General features: G+C 44.2%; 1 protein-coding gene across 1 annotated transcript; it reads right to left on the bottom strand.

Annotated features, from left to right (window-relative positions):
* Positions 1-736: 736 nt before the first annotated feature.
* On the bottom strand, positions 737-27,199 carry LOC101115496 (glutathione S-transferase omega-2). The gene is made up of 7 exons (XM_015103408.4): positions 27,132-27,199; positions 21,268-21,489; positions 20,881-20,989; positions 18,854-19,076; positions 17,823-17,924; positions 6,017-6,123; positions 737-4,609 (listed from the first exon to the last, which is right to left on the bottom strand). The coding sequence occupies exons 2-7, from the start codon at positions 21,299-21,301 to the stop codon at positions 4,450-4,452; spliced, it is 735 nt and encodes a 244-aa protein (XP_014958894.1). The 5' UTR covers positions 21,302-21,489; positions 27,132-27,199; the 3' UTR covers positions 737-4,449.
* Positions 27,200-27,821: the final 622 nt, after the last annotated feature.

Below are 27,821 nucleotides of genomic sequence, written 5' to 3'. Positions count from 1 at the left end.
CAGATGTGAACGAAAGGGAAATGGGGGGCGGGGAGGCTCCTGGGTGGGCCCAGTGTTCATTGTGTGTGTGAGGGGAAGAAGGGGCTGAAGGCTAATCAGTGAGAAGCCCCTTGGGCTGGATGGTTGACTGTTTGTATAACTTTTGATAACAAACAGAACCAAGTGGACATAAACCACAGAGGAGCCTAAGGCAGAGCAGTGATATCCCCTTCCATCAAGACCATTGACTCCGACAGAGGAGGTGTGGACCAGGTGGTACACAAGGTGAGAACTTAAGGGAGAGAAACACCCCACCCCAACCACCAAAGCTCCAACGTGGAGAAATGTAGAGGCACCTGAGAGGGGTCCCTGTGACAGTGAAGATGCTCCACCTTGGACTTGACTGTTTAGATTTAATCCACTCTAACCCAGCCACTCTGCTTGCTGTCTGCCATCAGAAAGGTTTAGAGCTAGAAGGAATCTCAAGTAACCCTTACTCACCATCCCCACCACCCACCCACCACCATAACCATAGCCAGCTATCCTGACCACTCCCCCAGCACTGTGTCAGGATGTAACTGGACTCAGCCCAGATGGGCTTCTGTCCAAAATCGTGAAGAAAAGAAGTCCACGTGACTCCTCTGATTATCAGCTCTGATATTAACATCATCTATGACAATGAGGCTCTTTCGGTGTGGTGGTTTAAACTATTTTTTTCTAATCTGCTGGACATACAGAACAGATTTCACCTTAAATCCACAGTTCAACATGCTTTTATAAGATATTCTCCAAAAAAAAAAAAAGATATTCTCCAATGATCAAAAGTGGTTCTCTCTGGGAGGTGGGATGATGCACAACCTCCTGTTTCTCTTTCACTGAAATTTTTTTAATCCTGATGTATTATTTCTCCCTCCCCTACCCCACCAATAAAATAAGTGGTTATTTTGAAAGCTCCTCATGGAGGCTTCTTTTAATTGTCTCTTTTCTCCAGGCTAAATGAGCCTAGTTTCATCCAGAGGTCCATAATTCAGATCCCTCTGTGGCTCAGACAGATGACATAAAGGAATGAGAAGGAAGTCGTCGAAGGCCCAGCCTGCGCACTTCCCCATGGGTGCTCTCCTCCATCCTTTATTTCCTGGTTCTCCAAGCTTTCTAAATTAGCACTTGGAGCCTCAGAAGAGAACATCTTTGGTTTTAGCCATCCAGCGACAGGCCTTTGTTGTCTCAACAGCAGTCTCAGTCCCGTGCCAAATGCTGGCCAGCACACAGGATTTACACCCGCAAAGATGACCAGTCCCTGAGTCCCAGGAGAGCCACGGAAGCTGAGCAAGCATCCCAGGGAAATGTGACTCGAAGACCTCACTCTGCGTTGGCTCAGGCACCATGGCAACAGAGCACCCCATCCTGAGCAGATGGCACAGCAGACTGCCTGGTCACATGGTGCCTGCTCTGGCAGACTGGCTACCTCCCTGAGCTGGCTCGCTCTGTCCAGCTGGCATGGAGTCATACTGGTAACTATTTACATGAGTCAAAATCCACCCAGTGGCAGCAGATGGCCAGGTCAGGATGAGACATGGGGAGTAAGGGGCGGGTTCGGGCTGAGTCAGAGGAGAAGTAGCAGACAGCTCCTCCGTGGGCACTGACAAGTCTGAACATCGCTCCACACCACTCCTGCCACTGCCTGGTCTCAGCGTGGCTAGAGGCTGGGAAAAGATCCCACGTGAACAAAGCAAATGATCACAGGCTGATCTTGAGACCCTGAGATAAAATGGTGTTGGCCAGGCCTGTCCCACTCCTAAGGCACCTGTCGTCACACCTGGCCATCCTCTGGGGCTCCTTATCATCTTTGGAGGAGGGCACATCTGGACAGAGCCCGCCGAGGTGCCATTGGAAGCATTCCAATATCTTGGTGTGGCTGCCCTGGAGAACAAGTGAAAATTCCTTTAAAAGCTAAAAATAGAGTTACCATATGATCCAGCAATCCCACTCCTGGGCATATGTCTGGGAAAAATGAAAACTCTACTTCGAAAAGACACATGCACCCCAATATTCATAGCAGCACTATTCACAATAGCCAAGACACAGAAGCCACTGAAGCATGGACACCGGCACGCTGCGATTCACGGGGTCTCAGAGCCGGACATGACTGAGCGACTGAACTGAACTGAGACATATATATATACCACATGTTGTTTAGTTGCTCACTGGTGTCTGACTCTTTGCAATGCCATGACTGTCAGGCTCCTCTATCCATAGGATTTCCAAGGTAAGAATACAGGAATGGGTTGCCATTTCCTTCTCCATGGGATCTTCCTGACCCAGGGATCGAACTCACGTCTCCAGCATTGGTAGATGGATTTTTTTTTTTTTTTTTACCACTGAGCCACCAAGGAAGAGTAATGAGTAATATTCAGTTCAGTTCAGTTTAGTCGCTCAGTCGTGTCTGACTCTTTGCGACTCCATGAATCGCAGCACACCAGGCCTCCCTGTCCATCACCAACTCCCAGAGTTCACTCAAACTCACATCCATCGAGTCAGTGATGCCATCCAGCCATCTCATCCTCGGTCGTCCCCTTCTCCTCCTGCCCCCGATCCCTCCCAGCATCAGAGTCTTTTCCAATGAGTCAACTCTTCGCATGAGGTGGTCAAAGTACTGGAGTTTCAGCTTCAGGATCATTCCCTCCAAAGAAATCCCAGGGTTGATCTCCTTCAGAATGGACTGGTTGGATCTCCTTGCAGTCCAAGGGACTCTCAAGAGTCTTCTCCAATACCACAGTTCAAAAGCATCAATTCTTCAGCACTCAGCCTTCTTCACAGTCCAATTCTCACATCCATACATGACCACAGGAAAAACCATAGCCTTGACTGGATGGACCTTTGTTGGCAAAGTAATGTCTCTGCTTTTCAATATGCTATCTAGGTTGGTCATAGCTTTTCTTCTAAGGAGTAAGCGTCTTTTAATTTCATGGCTGCAGTCACCATCTGCAGTGATTTTGGAGCCCAGAAAAATTAAGTCTGACACTGTTTCCACTGTTTCCCCATCTATTTCCCATGAAGTGATGGGACCAGATGCCATGATCTTTGTTTTCTGAATGTTGAGCTTTAAGCCAACTTTTTCACTCTCCTTTTCACTTTCATCAAGAGTCTATTACTCAGCCGTAAAAAGAATAAAATATTGCCATTTGCAGCACCATGAATGGACCTAGGGATTATCATACTAAGTGAAGTAAGTCAGACAGAGAAAGACAAATACTATAGATCACTTACGTAAGGAATTAAAAATGCAATACAAATGAACTTAGTTACAAAACAGAAACAGACTCAGAGACACAGAAAACAAGCATGGTTACCAAAGGGGAAATGGGGGAGGGATAAATTAGGAGTATGGGCTTAGCAGATACACGCTGCTAAACATAAAATAGATAAACCATAAGGACTACTATATAATACAGGGAACTGTGTTCAGTCTCTTGTAATAATCTATAATGGAAAAGAATCTGAAAAAGAATATGTATATATAACTGAATCACTTTGTTGTATACCTGAAATGAACACAACATTGTAAACCAACTATACTCCGGTTTAAACAATCTTTTTTAAAAAGAGAAGCCTTCCGACTACAAGGCAAGCAGCTCCAAAGCTCTAGGTTTAAAATCTCAACCAGGAAAAGTGAACAGATCAGGAGCTCTGGTGTTTTTGTCATCCTTATCACTCACGTGGCCCAGGCTTGGTACACAACAGGCAATCAGGGGCATGTGTTGGGGTGAATTGAAAGCATCTGTGACGCAGATCCAACAGAATGACCTTTGCCTGAGACCGGGTTTAGGGTATGTGTAATTTTTCAAGGCAGGATGTCAACTCTAGAACATTTTGTGAGCCATTCTGAGCGCCAAGAGCACCGGTGATATTCTGACGTCATTAGTCCAGGGTGATACTGGGTGTTTCATTTCCTGCTTTGGAATTCTTTCCGTCACAAGACCTCGGTGTCTCCCAGGCCCACGGCCAAAAAGTTGGAGCCAGAGAGAGACTCATGCACGCCCACAAGGACTGCAGCTCTCATCTGCCAGAGAGTATGTGGACCTGAAGTGCTTTCTTGCTTCTCATCTCTCTCACCAGGAAGATATGCAGGGTACCAATCTATAGTGACAGCATCAGTGATGGGGCAGCGGCCTTGAACCTCAGCATCAGCATCAGCACCAACAACCTGGAGGTCAAACTGGGGCAAAGGTCATCAAGCTGGGAGGCACACGGTCTCCCTAAATATCTCTGGACATTAACACTGAGATTTCTAGAGAATCACTAGATGCTACAGGCTAGAGGAGTCATAAAATGATTATCAGAAATGATTCTGTCTCCACGTTTATTTGGAACCTTAAAGAAAATGAAGAGAGACTGACTGCCCCACCAAAAGAAGTGCAGAATCAAGACAGGCTTGGGAATTCTGGGTGGTGAAGGGGTGGACTGCAAGGCTCAGCAACTTAGCCCGTAGTCAAAGGCACCGGGGTTGTTCTGAAAATAGAGATTCAAGAAGCCCAGGAAGGTGTTCTTATCTGTGAGAAGAGAACAGACTGTGGGATCCTGCTTCATGGCTGCAATCCAGAGCCGGAGCGCAGGGGTGTGGTTCACACAGCTGCAGGACAGGAGAGAAGCATTAGCCAGTCTGCAGGTGAAGGGGGATGCAAGTCACTTTTTAGACTACAAGCTACAAGAGATGAGTTTATTGGGGCAACAGAGCTATCTTAGTTACCTTCCTATCAATTGAGCACAGTCACTTACTGGAGGAAAATCTGACTTGAAATGGCTGTGTGTCTTTAGAATCATCAAAGTTGTTGTTTTTAACCCTGCAGTTAAAATACTTGTGGACTGAGTGCTCTGGGGAAATAAGGTATCTGTTTTTCACTGTTTACCAACAAAAAGACACATTCTTCAGTCATTCTCAGATTGTACTTTTGGGGAATTGAAAAAAAAAAGTTTGCAAGAACACATTTTTAAAGAAATGAGTAAAACAATTATGAAACCTTGAAATAACGGAGCTGACTGGGCCCTTTCAGGGACTGATCAGGACGTGTAGGTCTCAGATCTGTAGCGACCTTCCCAGACGGTAAACTTGTTAATGGAAAATCCAGGAGGAGAGGGTTCCTAATGTGTGGTTCAAGCTCTGTCCCCAGAGGAGACAGGTTTTGGCGACGTTTATGTTCTGACATGGTTTAAAATATCCAAGTCTGTGACATCTGACCTGCCCCAAGTGAGGAGCTCATAAGATGAATCCTGGGTAAACTCAAGCGTGTGCATTATAAAAGTCCACCGCAGTTCCACCTCGGCAGGACTGCATTCCCCAACACCAGAATGGTCCAGCACCCACCCATGTGACCGGCTGGTGTGAGAGCAGAGCCAGCACAAGTTCAAGTTCTCCCGTGAGTGTCGTGGGAACAAAGCACGTGTCTGTGCGGGGCCCCTGTGTGGTCTCCCTGGCCTCCAGGGCAATTTCTTCTACTTGCAGCATCCCTACACCCGTGTGGTGTGTGGCCGGCCATTTTGTTTCTCTGGTATCAAGTATATATGACTTCAAAAATCATTTGCTTTTTAAGGGTATGCCTATCTGGGGAAAGATTCCTCCAGTAACTAAGGTGCCCTATAAGGGATGCGAGGTCCACAGGGCGACACGTCAGGACCAGGTAAAGGGCCACCGATGGAGCTGCAGACAAGCCACCAAAACCCTGTGACTGAGGCCGTCCACCTGCTTCTGCACTCACCACCGGCTATGCTGGATGCTGGGCAGGCCAGCCGGCGGCTCTGAAACACTAGGGAGGCTTTTGGGTGCAGTCTTAGCAGCAGCAACATGGATGAACTGTGTGTCCGCAGTTAGCGCCACAAGAGCACAGGTGCATTTTGAACAAGGAGGCACACAGTTTAAAGCTCTACATTCCACATTCACGAGAAGCTTGTCCAGAGGAGGACAGATGGCACAGAGAGCATCTGAAGCCCTGCTACCCAGCGTGACCCTAGGAATCTATGGCCATACAGCTTAATGTCTTACTCGGCTATTCCATATACATCCAGCCGCTCAAACCAGGGCCAAAAGAGGTAATCAATCATGGATATACAATCTCCGCCAAAGAAGACGGTGTTCTGATAGCCAAGAATCTGGAAGTTTAAACAGAGCAAAAGCAAGTTAATTAACCCATCTGCTAATGTATTTATAGGCACTAAATACAAATAATCAAATTAATTCCCAAAGAAGGAGACCCAAGGCTTGGCGTCGTCTTCCATTTGGTTAGGTGAATGCTTCTTCCCTTTTTCTGAGGTTTCTTCCATCTCCTTTAGGGTCTGTTCTCCAGGCCACACTTACCCCTGCCCTCCTTTCAACACTGGAGTACCCCAGCGGCTCATCTGATGGGAGGATTTGGAAGAACAGCCCTGCCTCTCTCAGCCTAGAACAGGCCACTCCCTGTTCTAAGCTTTCTAGGGCTCAGCCCCTAGAGAGGGGTCCCTGCCTCTGACCAGCACTGAGCATTACTGGGAGGGAGGGGCCACATAAGGAACCTCACTTTTTGTGGTCGTGCCCCCCATTCTCCAGGATCCAGTTTATCTGTAATACAGGGGATACCATAGTCTCCACATGTCTTCCTCTTTAGCCTTATTTTTCAGCCAATTCAAAACCAAGGCAAGGAAGAGCAGGGCTATCTGATGGGCTCTCTCACATCCCAATACTATCTTTCTATCATGTTTTCCTTTTTTATTTGAGCTTTTTGAACTTCATATGTGTTGGTCACTCAACATTATCAAATTTTTACATTAAAACAAAAGTTCTCATTCCCAAACGGGACAAATCAACACAGATAGATGAACCATCAAGAAAACAAACTCTTGACAGACAGCTAACCAAAGACAGTGGTGGCGGGGGAGTGGGGGATGGGGAGGTACTTGAAAATTTAAAAAGCAATAGTATTTAGCAGAGGTTATTGTTGGGCCATTCTCTTCCCATTGAGAAAAGTATGATGCCAATTATCTAGTTAAATCAAACAAAAGACTCTCTTTGACTGACATAACTCATAATCAATTAAATACTTCCCTGTAGCAAAAGATCCAGATCCCTATACCCTTTATCTAGATTCCTATATCCTTTATCTGGGCTTCCCAGGTGGTGCTAGTGGTAAAGAATCCACCTGCCAATGCAGGAGACGAAAGAGATGTGATTTCGATCCCTGAGTCAAGAATATCCCCTGGAGTAGGGAATGGCAACCCACTTCAGTATTCCTGCCTGGAAAACTCTATGGACAGAGGAGCCTGGAGTGCTGCAGTCCATGGGCCACTAAGAGTTGGACACGACTGAGCAACTGAGCACACATCCTTTACCTAGATTTCAAACTTCCTGTCTCTCAGGCTTGATTCTGCATCCTTCAGGCCAGCTTGTTGCTTCTATGAGGAGGTCTAGGGGTGGAGTTAAGAATGAACTCTGGGGCTGGCAGATCTGGTCCTCTCCTGGGTTCCGCCTCTCATTCAACATGAAACCCAGACAATTTACTCACCTTCTCCTCCAAGCCTCATGCTCTCATTTGGTATAATGGTGGTAATGTTACTGCCCACCTTAGAGGTTACAGTAAGGAATGATGGAATCATGCACCAATAAATGTGAGCTCTCTTGATGAAAAATCAGAGAGACCTCCAGAGGTTACATCTACAGAAAGAAAATCCTCGGCCACCACCCTTCTCAGAAGAGAAAGCAAATCTTGGTACCCTAAAGTCTACGTCTTCATTATCTCCCAGCATGGCATAGGGGAGTTCCCCTGACTAATCTGAAATAATATTAGGTGGCATCATTTTGTTTGAAGACGACGGTACTAAAATGGTAGAGCCTGGGCAATGAAAATTTAAAAGAGGCTATTTTCTTTTTTTTTTTTTTTTAAATCTTTAATTCTTACATGCATTCCCAAAAAAGAGGCTATTTTCGATCGCGTGTAGTAAGACCTGATTTACAAGGAAAAGGAACCATCCAGCCATCTTTGGGGTCGCGCAGAGTCGGACACGACTGAAGTGACTTAGCAGCAGCAGCAGCAGCAGTTTTCACGAATTCCTACTTGCTTTATGTTCAGGATCAGATAATAGTTACCCAAACATTTATCACTGGCTTTGAAATGTATATGTCCAGCTTATTATTGGCCTTCAGGGCACAAATCAGAACTGAATCTAAACCCACTGACTCTGGAACTTTTGTATAACTCTTCTGCTTTACAGAGCAGAGATGCTCTTGAGAAAGTCCTTATCAAAACAGACCATATATGGGCATTTATTAGAACCCATGATAAGTCTTTTGTTAAGGTGATGAGATATTTTGAAAATGAATAACTGCTTAGTAATTGATGATTATTTAGTACATTTTAAAACCTTTCATTTACTCAAAGTAAGAATATGTCTTTGAATACATATCATCATATAGATGCAATTAATTTTTAACAGAATGGTACGCTTATTCATTCAGACATTAGGAACCATCGAAACTGTCTCACTTCTATTTATCAAGGAAGTCTGTCCTCTGTTTTTTAGGAATATCTTTGTAAAACTACCCTCAGCCGTGTAAACACTCATAGGGACTTCCCTGGCTGTCCAGTGGTTAGATTCTACGCTTCCACTATAAGGGGCATGGGTTCAATCCCTGGTCGGGGAGCTTAAGATCCTGCATGCCCATGCAGTGTAGTGAAAAAAAAAAAAAAAAGTGAGTCTTAAAGAAAGAAACCATTCATAATGTAATTCAACCTTTATCAAGGTATTCATTACAATAAAAAGTCAAGATAAGTATATGGATGAAACTGATGTCTTCCACCAGCCTCTCCCCTGCCCCTGTGATACATTTACACATTCCCTCAGACTTTCTTAAATCCAAGCGTGACATCAAAATTCCTTGGAGTTATTGATACAGCTGCAGATTCTTGAGCCCTGCCTCAAACAGGCATTTCTCCACCAGATTTCATACAAAGCAAGTCTAAACATCCCAGTAGAAAAGCAGTCTTCCTATAAACCAAAGTGCCAGCTTCTCTACAGACACATCACAGTGACCCAGGGGCACATCCTGGTCAGGCCTCTTTGGAAGCTCATTACCATCTTTAGGACCTTCACTAGGAGAGCTCCCTTCTCCGCAAACCTGAGACATTCCAGATATGTAAAATGACTTACTCCCTGAGAATCACAAAACTTCAGTACTGGAAAGGCCCCTGGATTCATCTAGTATAACTACCCCTTTCATTTTTCCATTTATTTATACCATGCTCACTAGACAAAGGATTGGAGGTTCAGTGTATAAAAATGTGTACACTAAAATATTAAATATGAAAAATCACAACATGCTAAGAAAGGGAAAAATAAAAGTCAGAACATAAGGTCAAAATAAGGAAGGAAAATGGTCTCAAGATATCAAGCCAAGGCTCCTGCAGAGTTCCTTAATAAATAAAGCTTTGAATTTGACTCGAGTTTCCTGGCAGTTCAAGCAGAGAGGAAAGCATGCTAGGGAGTTGATTCTTGTCTCCTGTGTGGAAGACACCCTTGCTTAGAGAGAAGGAAATTCTGTCCTAGGGAAGTAAGAGGGCTCTCTGGTCAGTGCCAGAGCTAAGACAAAGACACCATTCTCCTAAGTCCCAGACTAGTGTCAACCCTGTGTCAACTTCAAATATGTATGTGTGAGGACTGTAATCACAGAGGCTTTCCCAAGTCTCTTGTGAATTCTCTGTCTGTTCCTTAAGTATCAGCAACAAGCTCAGTATCAGCAAACTCTGAAACCCTCTTTCCTTCTGCCAAGGACTGGCCCAGCTTTGAGAGTCCCTCTGTGAAGACTCCCCCCACCCCCGCCGTGCAATCTTCCCCTCTCTTATTCTCTCTCAGTCAGGCAACTAACTGACGGAGAGGTGAGATACAATCACGGCAAAAGAGCTTTTCAAAATTCTCTCCTTCCTCTCTCATTCCATGGATAAGACAGTCTTCAGGAAACTTGACTTAAAATAGTTCTTCTGTATTCTCAGTTTAAACTAAGTCCCTTTTGTTGTTGTTCAGTCCCTCAGTCGTGTCCAACTGTTTGCGACTCCATGGACTACAGCACGCCAGGGTTCCCTGTCCTTCACTATCTCCTGGAGCTTGCTCAAACTAATGTCCACTGAGTCGATGATGCCACCCAACCATCTCATCCTCTCGCCACCTGCTCCTCTTGCCCTCAATCTTTCCCAGCATCAGAGTCTTTTCCAATGAGTTGGCTCTTTGCATCAGGTGGCCAAAGTATTGGAGCTTCAGCTTCAGCATCAGTCCTTCCAATGGATATTCAGGGCTGATTTCCTTTAGGATTAACTGGTTTTATGTCCTGGGACTCTCAAGAGTCTTCAGCACCACAGTAATAAAGCATCAATTCTTCGGCACTCAGTCTTCTTTATGGTCCAACTCCCACATCTTGACAAATTTAGGACAGTCAGAAGTAAAATAATATGACAGTCTTAATTTCCTATGTCTTATCTTTCCTAAATGTTGTGTCATCAGAACAGGAAGCTGCAGCTTTGCCTCCACCCACTGAGCAGTGGCTATGTTAATAGCCAACATCATAAAAAAAACAAACAAACAAAAAAAACAAAAACCTCTGTTTTGCGGTATTTCTGTCACCCACCTGTCACATATAGTGATACTGGTCATTCTTAATGTTGAATAACTTTTCTCACAATGGACTCTCTCATTCTCAGAAATACTGCCCTTCAAGATGGTTAGTATCTTCTTAGAGAAGATACTTTCCACCAAGGCCCTAGGCATTCCCAGAAGGCCACACATAGCTTGGGGAAGAAACTGAACCTCCAGCTTCAAGCCCTGGGATTTCGTTAATGTATTAACACATCTTGCATTCAGATTAAGACGTGAGCTATTTTAGGAAAAAGCCATTTGACGTTCTGGAATAGTAGAAAACGCTATTTTTAAAAATTCTCTATTCTACAGTTCACTGAAAAACGACTACAGATCCTTCTCTTGCTTCTGGATGTGACTCAGAAAAAAGAATGAGCATGCAAATGAAGAGGGAGAGACTGGTTGGTAACCCGTGAGTACGCTGTTTCCACCCCTGAACTTGAACCCTGGAAGGGCCGCTTATCTGCCTCGAAGGCCTCTTGGGCTCCCCCAGGCGGACAAAAAGAGGTTCCCGCTAGCGCGCACGTAGAAGGAAGAAGCGCGCTGGGCTCCCCCTCGTGGCCATCGTCGCGAAGCGCACTGGCCAAGGCTCTCCAGCTAGGAGGTTCACCAAGGAGGAAAAGAAATCTGCAAAATTTTTTGTGAGGGACAAGATTATAGGGAGAAGCCCGGACTTCCTCCAACCAGACATCCTAAGACTCTTCAGTCTACAGTCTCGGGCACTCAAGTGCAGAGTCAATAACTGCACTTGGTTAAGACCACCTGCCCTGCACACAGAGAAGTCTCCTGGCTCTAACCAGGACATGCTGGCTCTGGCCTGGCTGGAGGAGGAAGGAAGCGGTTTTTCTCCAAGGAAACAGTTCTTATGAAGCAGAACCAGTCCCCTCCTATAAAATACACAAAGCCACCTGCTGTTACATCAGCAATGCAGACCCTAACCAGAAGCAGAAATACTCAATCCACTCCACGGCAGATATCTTTTGACTTCACACAAGATAAGGGAAGATTCTCAAGATTTCAAATTTCAGGTGTCTGCTCCACTGACATTCAATAACCGAGGCTGAGCTAATGAAGATTAACGGATTCCCTTTAAAACAAACCAAGGATACAGAACAAACTTAGAGTATACATAAAACCCACTTCTCTGGAAAGAAGCCTGAGAAGCAGGGTCTGTGCCAAACACGCCCCTCCTGCTGGTCACCACTTACAACCAGGAGTTTCCTGTGAAGATTCAGAATGCAGCCTGTCAACATTTGGCAGGTAATCAAAGGACCACTCTGAAAATTCTATCCTGGAATCCCTTTCATAGGTTTAATTCTTTTTGTTGAAATATATACTGTAAGATAATAGTGGGGGAAAGCTAGTGGGACAAGGCTTGACAAGTCAAATATCTTTAAAGTGATGGGTGGTAGGTGAAAATATAAAAGCATATTATCAAATTTCTGAAGGGGGAAAGGATTTCCTATGTACAAAAGCAGTGGAAGAAATCACAGCAGGAAAGATCACACAATGTTTTTAATGTTAAATTTCTATATATACAAAAAGGACAAAAAGTTAAAACAAAACAATGTATCTTAAAAACAGGCCAATATCCTTTACATATAAAGAACTCTTAAAAAAATTAACAAGGAAAATCAGGAAGATCTTGACAAACAGATGGGTAGTAGACCATTTTCACAAATAAAACACAAAGAAATGGAATACTTTGGGGAAAATATACCACCTCACTATCAATCAAAGAAATATACATTAAAGCAACTATGAGAAACTACCGTTTCTCAAGACAGGCAAGTATCTTTTTAAATGAAATCTCTCAACAGTGAAAAGGGATTGGTTCAAAGGGCATTTTCGACACTCTCGGAGGGTAGGGGGTATACAGCACAAGTCTTGGGGGAAGCAATTTAGCAACATTCCATTCTAGCTTCTAAAATGGTCATACTCTTTGATCCTGTAATTCTGTTCCTGGAAGTCTGGCCTAAGGACATATTTTAAAACAGAGAAAGGGCTTTTTATGCAAAAGAGCTGCTGTTTCTGGGAGGCATCATTAATAATGATAAGCAACTGAAATAATCTAAATAACCCTAATGAGTGTGCTGGACACATAACTCTGGCTTATGCATATGGCAAATTATGCAGAATGAAAAGTGATTTTTTTCCATCTTTAATAATTACACATTAATAGAGAAAAAATTCTCATTATTAAACAAAAATTCAAACATAGAAAGCAGTATAGAAGGCAAAGGCTCTCCCTTCCTATCCTTGCTCATTTTTTTTTTCCTATCCTTGCTCTTAACCACTTTTCTTTCCCACCCCCAGGCTAATCCCCTTCCAGTAGTAGGCACCAGCAGGAGTCTGATTTGAGTCTCTCCAGACATTTTTCTAGGCGTTTATTTACATGTGTGCATATCACAATAAACTGTGGAAAATTCTGAGAGAGCTGGGAATACCAGACCACCTAACCTGCCTCTTGAGAAATCTGTATGCAGGTCAGGAAGCAACAGTTAGAACTGGACATGGAACAACAGACTGGTTCCAAATAGGAAAAGGAGTACGTCAAGGCTGTATATTGTCACCCTGCTTATTTAACTTCTATGCAGAGTACATCATGAGAAACGCTGGACTGGAAGAAACACTAGCTGGAATCAAGATTGCTGGGAAAAATATCAATAACCTCAGATATGCAGATGACACCACCCTTATGGCAGAAAGTGAAGAGGAGCTAAAAAGCCTCTTGATGAAAGTGAAAGAGGAGAGTGAAAAAGTTGGCCTAAAGCTCAACATTCAGAAAACGAAGATCATGGCATCCGGTCCCATCACTTCATGGGAAATAGATGGGGAAACAGTGGAAAGAGTGTCAGACTTTATTTTGGGGGCTCCAAAATCACTGCAGATGGTGACTGCAGCCATGAAATTAAAAGACCCTTACTCCTTGGAAGAAAAGTTATGACCAACCTAGACAGTATATTCAAAAGCAGAGACATTACTTTGCCGACTAAGGTCTGCCTAGTCAAAGCTATGGTTTTTCCAGTGGTCATGTATGGATGTGAGACTTGGACTGTGAAGAAGGCTGAGCGCCGAAGAATTGATGCTTTTGAACTGTGGTATTGGAGAAGACTCTTGAGAGTCCCTTGGACTGCAAGGAGATCCAACCAGTCCATTCTGAAGGAGATCAACCCTGGGATTTCTTTGGAAGGACTGATGCTAAAGCTGAAACTTTGTACTTTGGCCACCTCATGCGAAGCGTTGACTCATTGGAAAAGACTCTGATGCTGGGAGGGATCGGGGGCAGGAGGAGAAGGGGACGACTGAGGATGAGATGGCTGGATGGCATCACGGACTTGATGGACGTGAGTCTGAGTGAACTCCAGGAGTTGATGATGGACAGGGAGGCCTGGTGTGCTGCTATTCATGGGGTCGCAAAGAGTCGGACATGACTGAGTGACTGAACTGAACTGAACTGATATAACCTCAGATATGCAGATGATAACAGCACCCTAATGGCAGAAAGTGAAGAGGAACTAAAGAGCCTCTTGATAAAAGTGCAAAAAGAGAGTAGAAAAACTGGTTTAAAATTCAGCATTCAAAACACTAAGATCATGGCATCCAGTCCCGTAACTTCATGGCAAATAGATGGGGGAAAAATGGAAACAGTGACAGACTTTATTTTCTGGGGCCCGAAATCACTGTGGACGGTGATTGCAGCCATGAACTTAAAAGATGTTTGCTCCTTGGAAGAAACGCTATGACGAACCTAGATAGCATATTAAAAAGCAGAGACATCACTTTGGTGACAAAGGTCCATATAGTCAAAGCTATGGTTTATCCAGTAGTCATGTACAGATGTGAGTTGGAACATAAAGAAGGCTGAGCACTGAAGAACTGATGCTTTAGAACTGTGTGCTGGAGAAGACTTGAAAGTCCCTTGGACAGCAAGGAAATAAAACCAGTCAATCTTAAAAGAAATCAACCCTGAATATTCATGCATTGGAAGGATGGTGCCAAAGCTCCAATACTTTGGCCACCTGATGCGAAGAGCCAACTCATTGGAAAAGACCCCGATGCTCGGAAAGATTGAAGGCAGGAAGAGAAGAGGGTGACAGAGAATGAGATGGTTGGATGGCATCACTGACTTAATGGACATGAGTTTGAGCAAACTCAGGGAGATAGTGAAGGACAGCTTCTACAGCCCATGGGGTCACAAAGAGTCGGACATGACTAAGCAACTGAACAACAAAAAATGTATCTCAAAGAAGTATAAAAATAACATGGAAAAATGAGCTTATATAACAAGCACAAATAAACCTTCAATTTTGATGATACTTGCTTGAACGAAAAATATAAAAATCAAGCGGCATTTATTTAAAAAGAGGAAAACGTTAGAGTATAAGGTTGCCAACTTAAACTGACCTGTTTGCTTGCAGATAACATGGAATATTATACACTGGTCTCTTGAGTTGCTTATCACTCAAGACAATCCATAGATATGTAAGATATTTTCAACTCACAGAAAATCCTGATTGTACAAAACCATGGAGAAAAAATTGTACACATCAACTCTATTAATAGAGAGAAAACATTTCTATTAGAATTATTCTGACAAGTTTCAATTTCACTAGAATCTCCTAGAGTCAATATACTGGTATCAAGAGGAATGTATCAAATAATTCAAGCTCAGCGGGCATCTTTCAGATTCTGATATTACCTATGTTGTACTTACAATTCCTACTAACTTTCTATGGGACAAAAAAACAACTCAAATCTGGAACAATACTGCATACTCAGTGATCCTTAATTAGCCTGGCTAGAGTCGGACACGACTGAAGCGACTTAGCAGTAGCAGCAGCAGCAGCCCTTAACTAGCCAGAATTTCACTGATGCTACTTATTACATCTGAGAGGGTCATTGGCAAGATTAGATAACAGGAGTATGCAAAGCAACTTTAGCATCATGCCCAGCACAAAAACACAGGTTCACTTCCCTGGAAGAACCCAAACTAAGGGACTGCGCCTCCACTGTAATATTATACATTTACTTAGCAATCTGTAATTTTCAAAGTTCATCCCTCATTCAGTTGCAGAGTAGGAAGGAGATAGGTCAACGTATGTTTTCAATTATCTTTGAATTTAAAAGATTTTGTTTCAGGGCTCCTTTCCCTGGCCCAGCATTTAACTCGTAAGAAGGTAACCAGACCTGATAAAATCAGTTCAGCTAATCTTTGAAAATAAAGACCATAAAAATTCTCTATGGGCAAGAGCTATCAAACTTCTTTTTGAAAGCAAGGTCCCCCCCCTCCCTTTTCAAATTCAAGCTTATTAGATGTTTTGTTAAACACAGTGTTGAAAGCGGGGCTGGTCGGGCTGAAGCAGGCGCTAAAACCACCAGCAGACCTCCTCTCACTGGGCCGCCCCTCTGCAAAACTTGTGAACACACCTTTTAAAATACCCTTTCGTTCTATGAATGTGGAAACCAAGGCACAGAGAGGTCCAGAACCTTGATGAAGGTTCTGGAATCCTATAAAGTCAAGCCTAGGAGCCAAGACTCTTTCTACCTCATCCTACTTGCCTCCTCAAACTTAAGACCGCAGTCTGAGTTCTCAGGACCAAAGGCTGACATTTCTTACACATAATGCTGAATCCATAAATGCTAAAACTATATAAATCTGAGATAGGCAGCTGTAACTGTAAATAAATTTAACAGCTTCCACTTCACAAAGGTCAGATAGAAGAATATTAGTAATCAGCCTTCTTTTAAGGGGATAAAAATAGCGTTCCCTGGCTGCCAAAGAATTACAGCCCACCCATAGGGGAATTTATCAGTTTCTAGAACAAAGACAAAGGACGTCAAAGGACCACCTTCCAGACTATAAGAGAGGTGCAGGGTAAGTAGCCCTATTACTGCTAGATACTTGGAGGATCTGATAACAAAGATTGCTCCTTGATCACCCATAGACACTTCCCCCCCCTTTTTTTTTTTTTTAACATTTATTTATTTGGCTGCTCAGGTCTTGGTTGTGGCATGTGAGATATTTTTAGCTGTGGCATGTGGGATCTAGTTCCCTGACCAGGGATAGAACCTGAGCCCTCTGTATTGGGAAGATGGAATTTTAGCCCCTGGACTACCAGGGAAGATTTTCCCCCTTCTTTCTTAATTACAGAACTCTAATTTTATGCAAAGTGGTCCCAGCTAAGAGATTAAATTTCCCAACTTTCCCTGCAGATACTTATAACTTGATGACTAAGTTCTGGTCAATGAAATTTAAGTAATCATTGGACAGAACTTCTAGGAAAGCCTTTAAAGGAGTATGGCTTTTTGCCAGTTTTTTCCTTTCTGTTGTCCTTTCTGTAACCTGGAACTTGGATGTGATAGCTGAAGTTCCAGCAACTATTTTGTTATTTTGAGGATGTAAGCCTCACACTGAAAAATGACAGAACAGGAAGAGGAAAAAAAAAAACCTCAGTCCCTGGTAACTTCATAAAGAAGCCATCAAAACGGCTCTATACTACTGTACCTCTAGGTTTGTGTGTATGTGTGTGAAAGAATAAATCCTTATAATTTTTTAAATCAATACTAGAAGCCAAATACAATCCCTAACCAATATTGACCTTGGACTCAGAAGCAGAAGCTACAGAATCCGTGCAGAGACAGGTCAGGAATGTGGTGATTCTGGGAAAGGAACAAGTTCATCACATGCCCTCCCTTACCCCTAGGCAGATTTTCAAGAAAAATTCCAGAGGAGGTTGCTGCTGCTGCTGCTGCTAAGTCGCTTCAGTCGTGTCCGACTCTGTGCGACCCCATAGACGGCAGCCCACCAGGCTCCCCCGTCCCTGGGATTCTCCAGGCAAGAATACTGGAGTGGGTTGCCATTTCCTTCTCCAATGCATGAAAGGGAAAAGTGAAAGTGAAGTCATTCAGTCCTGTCCGACTCTTAGCGACCCCATGGACTGCAGTCTACCAGGCTCCTCCATCCATGGGATTTTCCAGGCAAGAGTACTGGAGTGGGGTGTCATTGCCTTCTCCGCCAGAGGAGGTTAGTGGAGCGCAAGTATCCACAAGTCAGAGGACCAGTAGTTGAACTTATCAAAGTCTGACAGGAAAAGTATATAAGCCTGTGAAAGTGGAGGGCATCGGGGTGACCAGGGTGTGGACCTGCATCACTTTATCCTCCACATCTGGCCAGGAGAGGGCCCCATTTTTACCTCTTCCAGGTTGCAGAACTCCTGACGCAGGGCCAGCTTCAGATCAGCGCAGTCTCTCCCGCATCTCAATGCCACCAGACACTCCTTGGTCAAATGTGGGACCTGATCGGAGGACACAGGTTCTGAGCAGAGAAGTCCGAGGGCACTCCGTGCTCCTGCTCTGCCTGACAATGCAGCCAGAGCTCTGTCCCTCTGTCCACAGTGCCACCTGACGGCGATCTCTGTGGTTTCGGGAATCCACTTGTCACAGCTAAACAAGGGGCTTTAAAGGGGGCTCTCTGGTACGCCTTACTTGTTCAGCTATTTCCAGACTGTACAATCTTAGGTGGGACATTTTCCTTCTTTAAGCCTCAGTGTTCTCATCTGAAGAAAGGACACAAGAATAGTATCCACCTTAAAAGGTGGGACCTGATGAGGGCAGTGATGGGGATTAAACAGGTTAACCTTTATAAAACAGTTAGAACAGTGCTTGGCACATCACTAGCGCTCAGTAGACATCAGTCACTAATATCATTAAGTCATTTTTGTTTCTTTAAAAAAAAGCTATCATAAAATTTCTCTATCACATTCTCTCCCAATATCAACAGCTGTCCCCTTTTCTCTCTTCTTCACATTTCCTGGGCAGTTGGCACTTTTGTTCCCCATAAAGGGCAATCTCCTTCTGTGCATTACCGTTTTCACACCCTGATATTTTTTTCACCTGAGACCTTGGAAATAGCTCCTTCAAAGTATCACCAGTTTTCCACTCTTTCAATATTCCTTGTCTCAAGTTACACAGTCATAACTATGCCATAGTCATAACTCTTGAGACTGCTCGTTCCACTGGAAAAGTAGCTATTGGCAAACACTTTAATATCAGAGGTCACAGCTTTACTATAATTCCACACTAGTTATCCTCCTAAGGCACACACAGATATTAAAACAAATCAATTTCACCAATGATTTGACTTTTAAAATGGATTGGAGGTTTAGAAAGATATATAAAGTAAAATAGAGTGTTAAGTGTTTTGTTTATTTTTTAATGGATATACCTTATAGAACAGCTCCAATAACATCTTTTGACGAGCTCGCTCATAAGGGTCATATGGGTACAGCTTCCTTCCAGGGTAAGCGTCATCCAGGTACTCACAAGCGATGACAGATTCATAGATCAGTTGACATTTGCTGTTCTCCAGGACAGGAATTTGGCCAAAAGGATGCTTTGTAAAGTACCATTCAGGCTTGTTTCTCAGGTTAATGTTGATAACTTCATGTCTTATAAAGCAAACGGAAAACAGGACAGAACAAAAATGAGAGGATTAGGCAGACACTCATCTTTTTTTCTCCCCCCCATGTGAGATCTTAGTTTCTAGACCAGAGATCAAACCTGTGCCCATGCAGTGCAAGTACAGAGTCTTAACCACTGTATTGCCAGGGAAATCCCCAGACACTCATCTTGAAAGCAGAAACAATCAATCTATAAAATTAAAATTTGCAATAAGTTTTTTAAATTGAGGTTTGTGCAAAGAAAAGTACATAACAACATCACTCTTCTTTTCAAGAGTAGGATGTGTTTGCTGTTTTCTATGCCTTATCCCATTCGCTCTCCATGATTCCCATGAGATAAACTAGGGAATCATGATGAGATGCAAACAAGGGAAGGCAAAGAAATCATTTAACACATCCCGTCTGAGAAATAAGGCTCCTTATGGTTCCATCTCTTGCCCAATATTCCCCACCAGGAAGTAGCAGAGCCAAGATGGAAGGCCAGGCAGTCTGACTCAGAGCTCACAAGCTTAACCACGGCACCACAGATTTTAGTACATTTTAAAGTCTGAAAGTACAAATCTGATATCTGGAGACATTTTTTTGTTCACCACAACTGGAGGGAGGGGGATTCTACTGGCATCTAATGGGCAGAGGCCAGGGACGCTGCAAGATATCCAACAACACACAGGATAGCTCCTCCTCCTCACCAAACACACAAGGCCAAGAATCGTCTGCCCCAAATGTCAGCATCGCCAAGGGTGAGAAACTCTGCCCTAAAGAAAGACTTCTATCAATTCTCAAGCTGCCACTTCATCACTGTGGGTAAAACATCAATCTATTGTTATTTTTTTTTTAAAAAGTAACCTTTGGGCCAACTAGAATTGAGCAAGAGGGAATAACCTGGGAAAAAGCCATAGACAATCCACAGAGCAGAATTACATAATTTTTTTTTTTAAAGTCTCTGTAATAGTCTCTGCATCTCTATAGCACAAAACTCCGAAGTCATCCCCTAATGATACACATTGGAGGCTGGAGTAACACTTTAGCTTTGAGCTGGCTCCATGCAGCCTCCCCCATTCCAGTAAAGTTGCTCTGCCTTCAAAATCCAGACCTCCTTTGCAGGAGCTAGTCTTGCAAAATTACTTCTATGACCAGTGTGCACCCATTTTTCAGGTGTGTGGGAAACGTCTTGATAGCAGTCCTTTCTGCTTCTTTGTTTGGAACTATTTGCTCATTCATTCAAAAAATAGTTTTAAGTGCCTATTATTGGCCAGGTTCTCTTCTAGCCCATGAATAAGAAAGACAAAGTCCCTGCCTTCAGGAACATACATTTGTGTGTGTGCAAGAGAGAGACAGACAGACAGACAGACAGTGTGTATGAAAGTGTGTGGAGGGGCAATGGAAGTGAGGCTGGGGAGTGCGGAGGAAAAACAGGTAAGTAAGGAAACGTTGTTAGTGCAATAAGGGGAACAGAACTGACCTGAGTATACCTGGGGTGGGGTCTGGGCTGCATTTCATAGAGCTGTCAGAGAAGGCCTCGGTAGCCTCCGCGGTCCTCTCTTTCACAAACTTTAGGGAAGAAACCCAGCTCACCAGAGCCATCATTCAGTTTGCTCCGACTGGTCCTAACAGTTTCCTGCAGAGACCTCATTCTGCATTTCAGGATGGCCCACTCAAGAACCCACCTGCCCTCTGCTAACCGTTTATTGACTTCGTCTCAGAAGAAAGTGACAGACAGCCTGTGACACCTAAGCAGGGCGCCCCAGATGGTGAACGTTCCCCAGCGCCTATGGGGCCTCCCGCCACTCACCTGATGCCTTTGGCCCGGAGGACCAGGCGCGTCCTGTGCGCGTAGGGACAGAACCTCATGCTGTAGAGGCGGATTATGCCTTCAGGGACCGGCCCTGGGGGGATGCTCCCTGCGGGTGGAGGGGGAGACGGGGAGGCGGGTTAGCCCTCTGTGGAGAGGGGCTCACTCGCCTTCCCAGAACCCCACGAGGACCGCGGTCCTCCTCCCGGGCCCCAGAGAAGACACTTTTTTTTTTTTTTTTTTTGCACGTGGCTTTTTGGCGGAGGAACCGCGATCCTCCTCGCCGCCGCGCTGGTCTGCGAGCCAAGGACCAGCAACAGCTTCTGCAGAGCCAATATCCAGCCAGCCGGCACCCCCTGCCCACGGACAACTGTCAAGGGGACTCACCTTTCCCCAAGGTCCTGGTCGCGTCATCAGTCATGCTCTCCCGGCGTCTGCGCAACGACCAACGCTCGCACTCTTTGCCGTAAGGCTTGCTGCCGCCGGCGCAGGGTCCAAGGACAGCAGCGTTCCGGCGCGCCCCGCTGGCCCCAAATACAACTTTGGAGCAACAGGGCCGTGGCGGGGTCGTAGGGAAGTGATCCAGGACGGCAGCTAAGATAATTCAACCTGAAGAGACAGAGCCCCAGACTCAGAAGCCAGTGTAGTAGGAGCGGGAAAAACAAACCTGAGAAGTACCCCTTGCTTTGAACTCACAACATCCTGCGCGGTCTTTTCTCTGCATCAAGAATCTGTGAAGAACAGGCATGTGAATTCCACTTATTCCAAGGGAATTTAATACAAATTGACCAGGGTGACACTAACGTTTTCTTTCTCATTCTAAGCCCTCCCTCCTGGCCATACTCTGTACATGAGTGTACTTTATCTTAAAATAAGGCCAAGGATTTCCCTGGTGGCTCAGTGGGACAGGACTTGGATCTCTGATCAGGGAAGATCCTATATGCCCAGAAGCAACTGAGCCCATGAGCCACAACTATTAAGCCTGTGCTCTAGAGCCTGGGAACCACAACTACTGAGTCCATGCGCCCTAGAGCCTGTGCTTCGCAAGGAGAGGCCACATCAATGAGAAGCCCAGGCACAGCAACTAAAGAGTAACCCCCAGCTTGCCATCTATGCAGCAATGAAGACCCAGTACAGCCTAAATAAATTATAAAATAAGGCCAAACTTTTTCATCATCTAGCAGATAAGAAGAAAAACTTAGTGTTAAGATCTTGCACGACCCTAAAGTGTCTCCTTTAATTCTATGTCCTCACTACTCTAGTTCCAGCCTTATTTATGAGATTTTACTCGTTATGAAAAACTAGTAATGAATAGGAAACCAGATATCTAGAGGCAGAGACAAATCTGTGCGCTCTCTTCAACTCCCAGTATACATTTCAAAGCAGACCCTTTTTAATTACCAAGGACATACTGCCAACAGCCCAGCAATACAGAGGTCACTTGGATAGCTCTTCCATCTACGTGAGATAAAGGGGGTAACTAGCCTTTGCTCTGACCCTAAATCACTGCAGATGGTGATGCAGCCATGAAATTAAAAGACGCTTACTCCTTGGAAGGAAAGTTATGACCAACCTAGACAGCATATTAAAAAGCAGAGACATTACTTTGTCAACAAAGGTCCGTCTAGTCAAGGATATGGATTTTCCAGTAGTCATGTATGCATGTGAGAGTTGGACTATAAAGAGAGCCGAGTACCGAAGAACTGATGCTTTTGAACTGTGGTGTTAGAGAAGACTCTTGAGAGCCCCTTGGACTGCAAAGAGATCAAAATAGTCAATCCTAAAGGAAATCAGTCCTGAATATTCATTGGAACGACTGATGCTAAACTGCGACTCCAATACTTTGGCCACCTGATGCGAAGAGCTGACTCATTTGAAAAGACCCTGATGCTGGGAAAGATTGAGGGCAGGAGGAGAAGGGGACGACAGAGGATGAGATGGTTGGATGGCATCACCGACTTAATGGACATAAGTTTGAGTAAACTCTGGGAGTTGGTGATGGACAGGGAGGCCTGGCATGCTGCAGTCCATGGGATCACAAAGAGTCGGACACAACTGAGCGACTGAACTGAAATGAACTGACCGGTGCGTAAAAAGGAAACAGTCAACATACTCATGTCATGTGAGAGCTTCTGGTAGACAAGGAAATGACTCCTGATCAGGTAAATGTGACACTCACATAAAGGAAGTATAGTATTTCAAATAGTTGACTTTCACATAAACAGATTCTAAAGGGAAAGGCCATATGAGGAATGTGAAACTCTCTAAACTCAAAGTAAATTATACTAACATGTATTTAATGCTTTATGTGTATTAATTCACTAAATCCTTAAAATAATCCTACAAGGAGTCTCTTCTTACCTCATTTTAAAAGACAAATAAACTGAGGCTAGCAAGGTTAAGTCACTTGTCAAAAGCCTGATAACTAGTAAGAGGTGGAAGGAGGTTTATGAAGCCTGAAAGTTTGATTTCCAGGGCAAGTCACTCCATCTGGAATCTTATTCTATACCAGAGATGGGCAAACTTTTTCTGTTAAGGTCAAGAGAGTAAACATTTTAGGCTTCTCAAGCCATCTTGTCTCAGCTACTTAACTCTACCCTCGTAAGGTGAAAATAGCCATAGATAATATATAAATAAATGGGCTTGGCTATGTTCCAATAAACCACTATTTATGAATAGTAAATTTGAATTTCATATACAGGTATATTTTAACAAACTACTTTTTAGAGCAGGTTCACAGAAAAATTTAGCAGAATATAGAGAAGTTTCCAACCAACCTATCCCCACACATGCATAGCCTCCCCATCAACATCCTGCATCAGGGTGGTACACTTCTTACAATCAATGGATCTATATTGAAACATCATTATCACCCAAAGTCTAGTTTGCATTAGGACTCACTCTTGGTGAATTCCATATAGTTTTCACATGTTACAAATTATACTTCTTCACTGAAATGTTTTCCCCTAACTATTTTTAGCCCTTGAACTGCAAAGAAATGAGCAGTGGCTTGACTTGACCCACTGGCTTTAGTTTGCCCATCCCTGGTATACACTGATGATGACTGGATTAGCAACCAAACTGAGGATTCCATTTGAAAAGTAAAAGATTCCTGGGTCCATCTTTCTACTACACTAGAAGAGAATATATTTTCATGTTGTGTCTCCTTATTCCCACCTTTTCAATAAAACTGACTCTGAGAGCTGGTAAATATTATTAAAAATACAGCTGACCCTTGAACAACTAGAGATTTCAGGGCACCGGAGAAGGTAATGGCACCCCACTCCAGTACTCTTGCCTGGAAAATCCCATGGGTGGAGCAGCCTGGTAGGCTGCAGTCCATGGGGTCGCTAAGAGCCGGACACGACTGAGCAACTTCTCTTTCACTTTTCACTTTCATGCATTGGAGAAGGAAATGGCAACCCACTCCAGTGTTCTTGCCTGGAGAATCCCAGGGACGGGGGAGCCTGGTGGGCTGCCATCTATGGGGTCGCACAGAGTCGGACACGACTGAAGCGACTTAGCGGCAGCAGCAGGTCCACCACTGTCAGCCCTTCACATCTGTGCTTCTACACCTGCAGATTCAACCAACTGCAGACCATGTAGTACTGTAGCGTGTATTCAGTGAAAAAAATCCATGTATACGTGGACTCTTGCAAATCAAACCCATGTTGTTCAAGGGTCAACTGTATACTTGTATTAATATATGGGAAGTCATGGGGCAAAGGTCTATTTGATATAGTCAGGGGAGAATGGACAAAGGGGTGGACTGTTTTTCCTCTGAAGGGAAGGAATATTATGTCAAGGTTCTCACTTGGCACTGTATTCAAACCCTGACCTTGGCACTTAGGCAAGTTATCTGACCTCTTTGATCTTCATCTTCCTCACCTATAAAATGAGAACACTAAGTACCTACTCGATGGGTTTTGAGTATTAAATGCAATTGTTCAGGTGGCTATCCTCAGTATAGTAAGAGTTTTTAGTCTACTTCAAAATTAATGATTACTCCTAGTGAATAAAGACACATTTTTAATAGTATAGTACATTCTGATTTTATATACAAAAAGATAAAATGCACTATAATTGAGCTTTGCCTTGCACATCAGAATTAAAGTTCAACTCAGAATGCTTATTTCACCAGTTACCTATTTAACAACAATTGAATGGGCTGAATGCTGCAGGTTATATTTCAGTTTTTAATCTTACCACTGAACAATATGGTTACCCTAGAAAGATTTTGTGACATATAAGTTTAACCCTATTTTCTCTTTGAGACTCAGTAAGTACCGCTTGGAAATCCTCTTTACAAATTTCCCTTGTTTGTTATTATATCATGTTTATACCTCTATTATACTGAGTCACTCAAGCAAGGAATAAATGGTAATTAGGCTACATTAAACCTACTCCAAATTGGTTTCTAGAGACCTGAAATATGATGAAATCTGTTTTGAAAATGTGGAGATCTTCAGTCCTGGGTGAAGATATCTTAAGCTTTCTAGGAAAAAAAGTGCCACCACAGAAATAATCTTTTCACTCTATTTACATGAGTCTCTGTTTTGAGGAGAGGAAATGGGGTTTGCATTTTGCAATTTTTCAAAATTGTATTGTCATACTAATCTCAAATAGCGGAAGAACTTGGAAGACGTTCCTCTTAATATTTCAGAAGCTTGATTTGCATGACAGATTTACGTGTTACTGAGAGTTCCACTATTCAGCAAGTTCAAAGAGTTAGACAAGTGAGGAAAAAGGCTCTTTTTCAAACGGGCCGATTTAGGACTTATTTCCAAGAAGTTAGGATCATAGAGAATCTTGTGTTCTAATGTCTCTGGGACATTAAACAAGATTACTAAAGTTATCGGTGGGAGAAGTGTCCTCTTTGCAATGGGGCAGGTTCAAAGGAGACTTTCTAAGTACTTGGTTCTCCTTTCATATCCCTATTTTATAACTTATGGGATCAAAGAAAAAAATTAACAATTTTCCACTTGAATAAGCAATGGCAGATTTTCAAGATCCTAAAATAAACCAAAATCAAACATTTGTAAAATCAAACAAAACACATTGGGTTTCAAAAAGGAATGTCAACACTTCTGATATAGCCCAGGCATAATAGTGGTGTGTCAAAAAGGTAGATACAGTCCTCTTTTAGCTCACTGTCTAAAACCTAAAAGTTGATGAATGAAGAGTCTGGGGCAGAAGTATATTCTTATTTTCAGAATGATCTGAATGACTATGAGTTCAGGCTGGATTTGAATCTCCTTTTCAGCATTTACTAGCTGGGTGACCCCGGACATATTGCAACTTTCTATGCCTTAGTGTCCTCATGTGTAATTCCGAGCCAATGGTGCCAATACATCATGGGGTTTGCGGAGGAAATTCAGACAGTGGATGACAAGCTGTATTACTTAGGATCCCTCTATTACCTAGTAAGCATTCGACAATAGCTACTATTTTTATTATTTGAACGTAGCATGGAAGACCCATAGTTCTGACAAGACAGAACATTTCTGGGGGCCAAATGCCCCCAAACTGCCAGTGCCCTGTGCTGTGCTGTGCTTAGTCGCTCAGTTGTCCGACTCTGTGACCCGCCATGGACTGTAGCCCACCAAGCTCCTCTTTCCGTGGGCTTCTTCAGGCAAGAATACTGGAGTGGGTTGCCATGCCCTCCTCCAGGGGATCTTCCCAACCCAGGTCCCTACAATGTAGCTAAAATAGCGGTGCCCAATGCAGGGCTGACAATCAGTGATATGGAGTCATCTTTACTTGTCTCAGTCAAATCAGAAAATGGACTTTCCCCCCCCTTTAAGGTAAAGGCATTCGCTTTAAAGACCTGCTTCTTATCCTCAGAGTAGCTTTTTTTTTTTAAATGTTAAAATCTTTGATGAAACCTTGGTGAAGACAGTTGGGCTTCCGTAGTTGGGCTTTCGTCTGAAGTGAAAGTGAAGTCGCTCAGTCGTGTCCGACTCTTTGCGACCCCATGGACTGTAGCCTACCAGGCTCCTCCCTCCATGGGATTCTCCAGGCAAGAGTACTCGAGTGGGTTGCCATTTCCTTCTCCAGGGGATCTTCCCGACCCAGGGATCGAACCCGGGTCTCCCGCATTCCAGGCAGACCTTTAACCTCTGAAAGTGTTACGCAAAATTAAAAATCGGCAATCCCATTCTGGGTCCCCAAATTCGTGAAAAAATCTCAAGTTTCAGAATTGACCTCAAACCCTTCTCCCCTTCAATACTACGCAGGCCCCAGCAACCCACCCGGTGCAGGCAAAAATGACAGACGCCCCCGAGGCACCTCCCGGCGGGCGGCAAACGGAACCGGATATGGAGCGGAGGTTGCGGGGGGCGGGGGGTTCGCAGAGAGAGGCGGGGCCCAGGCGGAACCCGCCCCTTAGAACGCGACTCTATCCGCCAATTGGCCGCGGCGCCCGGAGCTTCACCAATCTTCCGACTTTGGAAGCGCTCCGGCCGAGCGGTACAAAGCTGAGTAATGAGCGGCCGCGTTACAGGCTCCTGGGTACCGGAATCTTGGATCCCAACGGGTCTGTGGCTAGCCAAAGTGGAAGCCGAATAGTGGCTGGTCGTGGCACCTCAGCGCCCGGGTCTACATCCGACTGAAGTCCGCCCACAGCGGACCCGGGCTTGTTGGGTGGGGCAGGCGGACGGCAGCAGAGATGGGTCAGCTCCGAGCGTGGGCATTGGTGGCGGCGGAGGTGGGCGGCTGGAGACCTTTTGTGAAGTCAACCAGTTCGCTGCTGCCTCCTAGGGTGCGGTCCCCAGGTCGCCTGCATCACCATAGGGCGAAAGGCCCATTTCATATGTGTACTTCTGGGCCCACCCGGACATACCGAATCGGAAATACAGGGGTGAGCCTTGGGGGATTTCTAGGCGCTCTTACTTTTAAGAGTATGAGGGCAGGTCGAAAGCCCGCTCCCTAGTTCTGATATA

This window comes from Ovis aries, chromosome 22 (genome assembly GCF_016772045.2).
Source record: "Ovis aries strain OAR_USU_Benz2616 breed Rambouillet chromosome 22, ARS-UI_Ramb_v3.0, whole genome shotgun sequence".
NCBI lineage: Eukaryota > Metazoa > Chordata > Mammalia > Artiodactyla > Bovidae > Ovis > Ovis aries.
Note: the sequence above shows the minus strand (reverse complement) of the source record. Positions and strands in the feature narration are given on the sequence as shown.

Excerpts from the sequence above, each read along its gene's own strand:
- LOC101115496 (XM_015103408.4), bottom strand. The coding sequence starts at position 21,301 with ATGACTGATGACGCGACCAGGACCTTGGGGAAAG. Across the intron at positions 17,925-18,853 it reads TATTGGAGCTGTTCTATAAG|GTCCCACATTTGACCAAGGA; the intron begins GTATATCCATTA and ends TCCTCCGATCAG. Across the intron at positions 6,124-17,822 it reads AGTTCTGCAACCTGGAAGAG|ATTCTTGGCTATCAGAACAC; the intron begins GTAAAAATGGGG and ends TTAAACTTCCAG.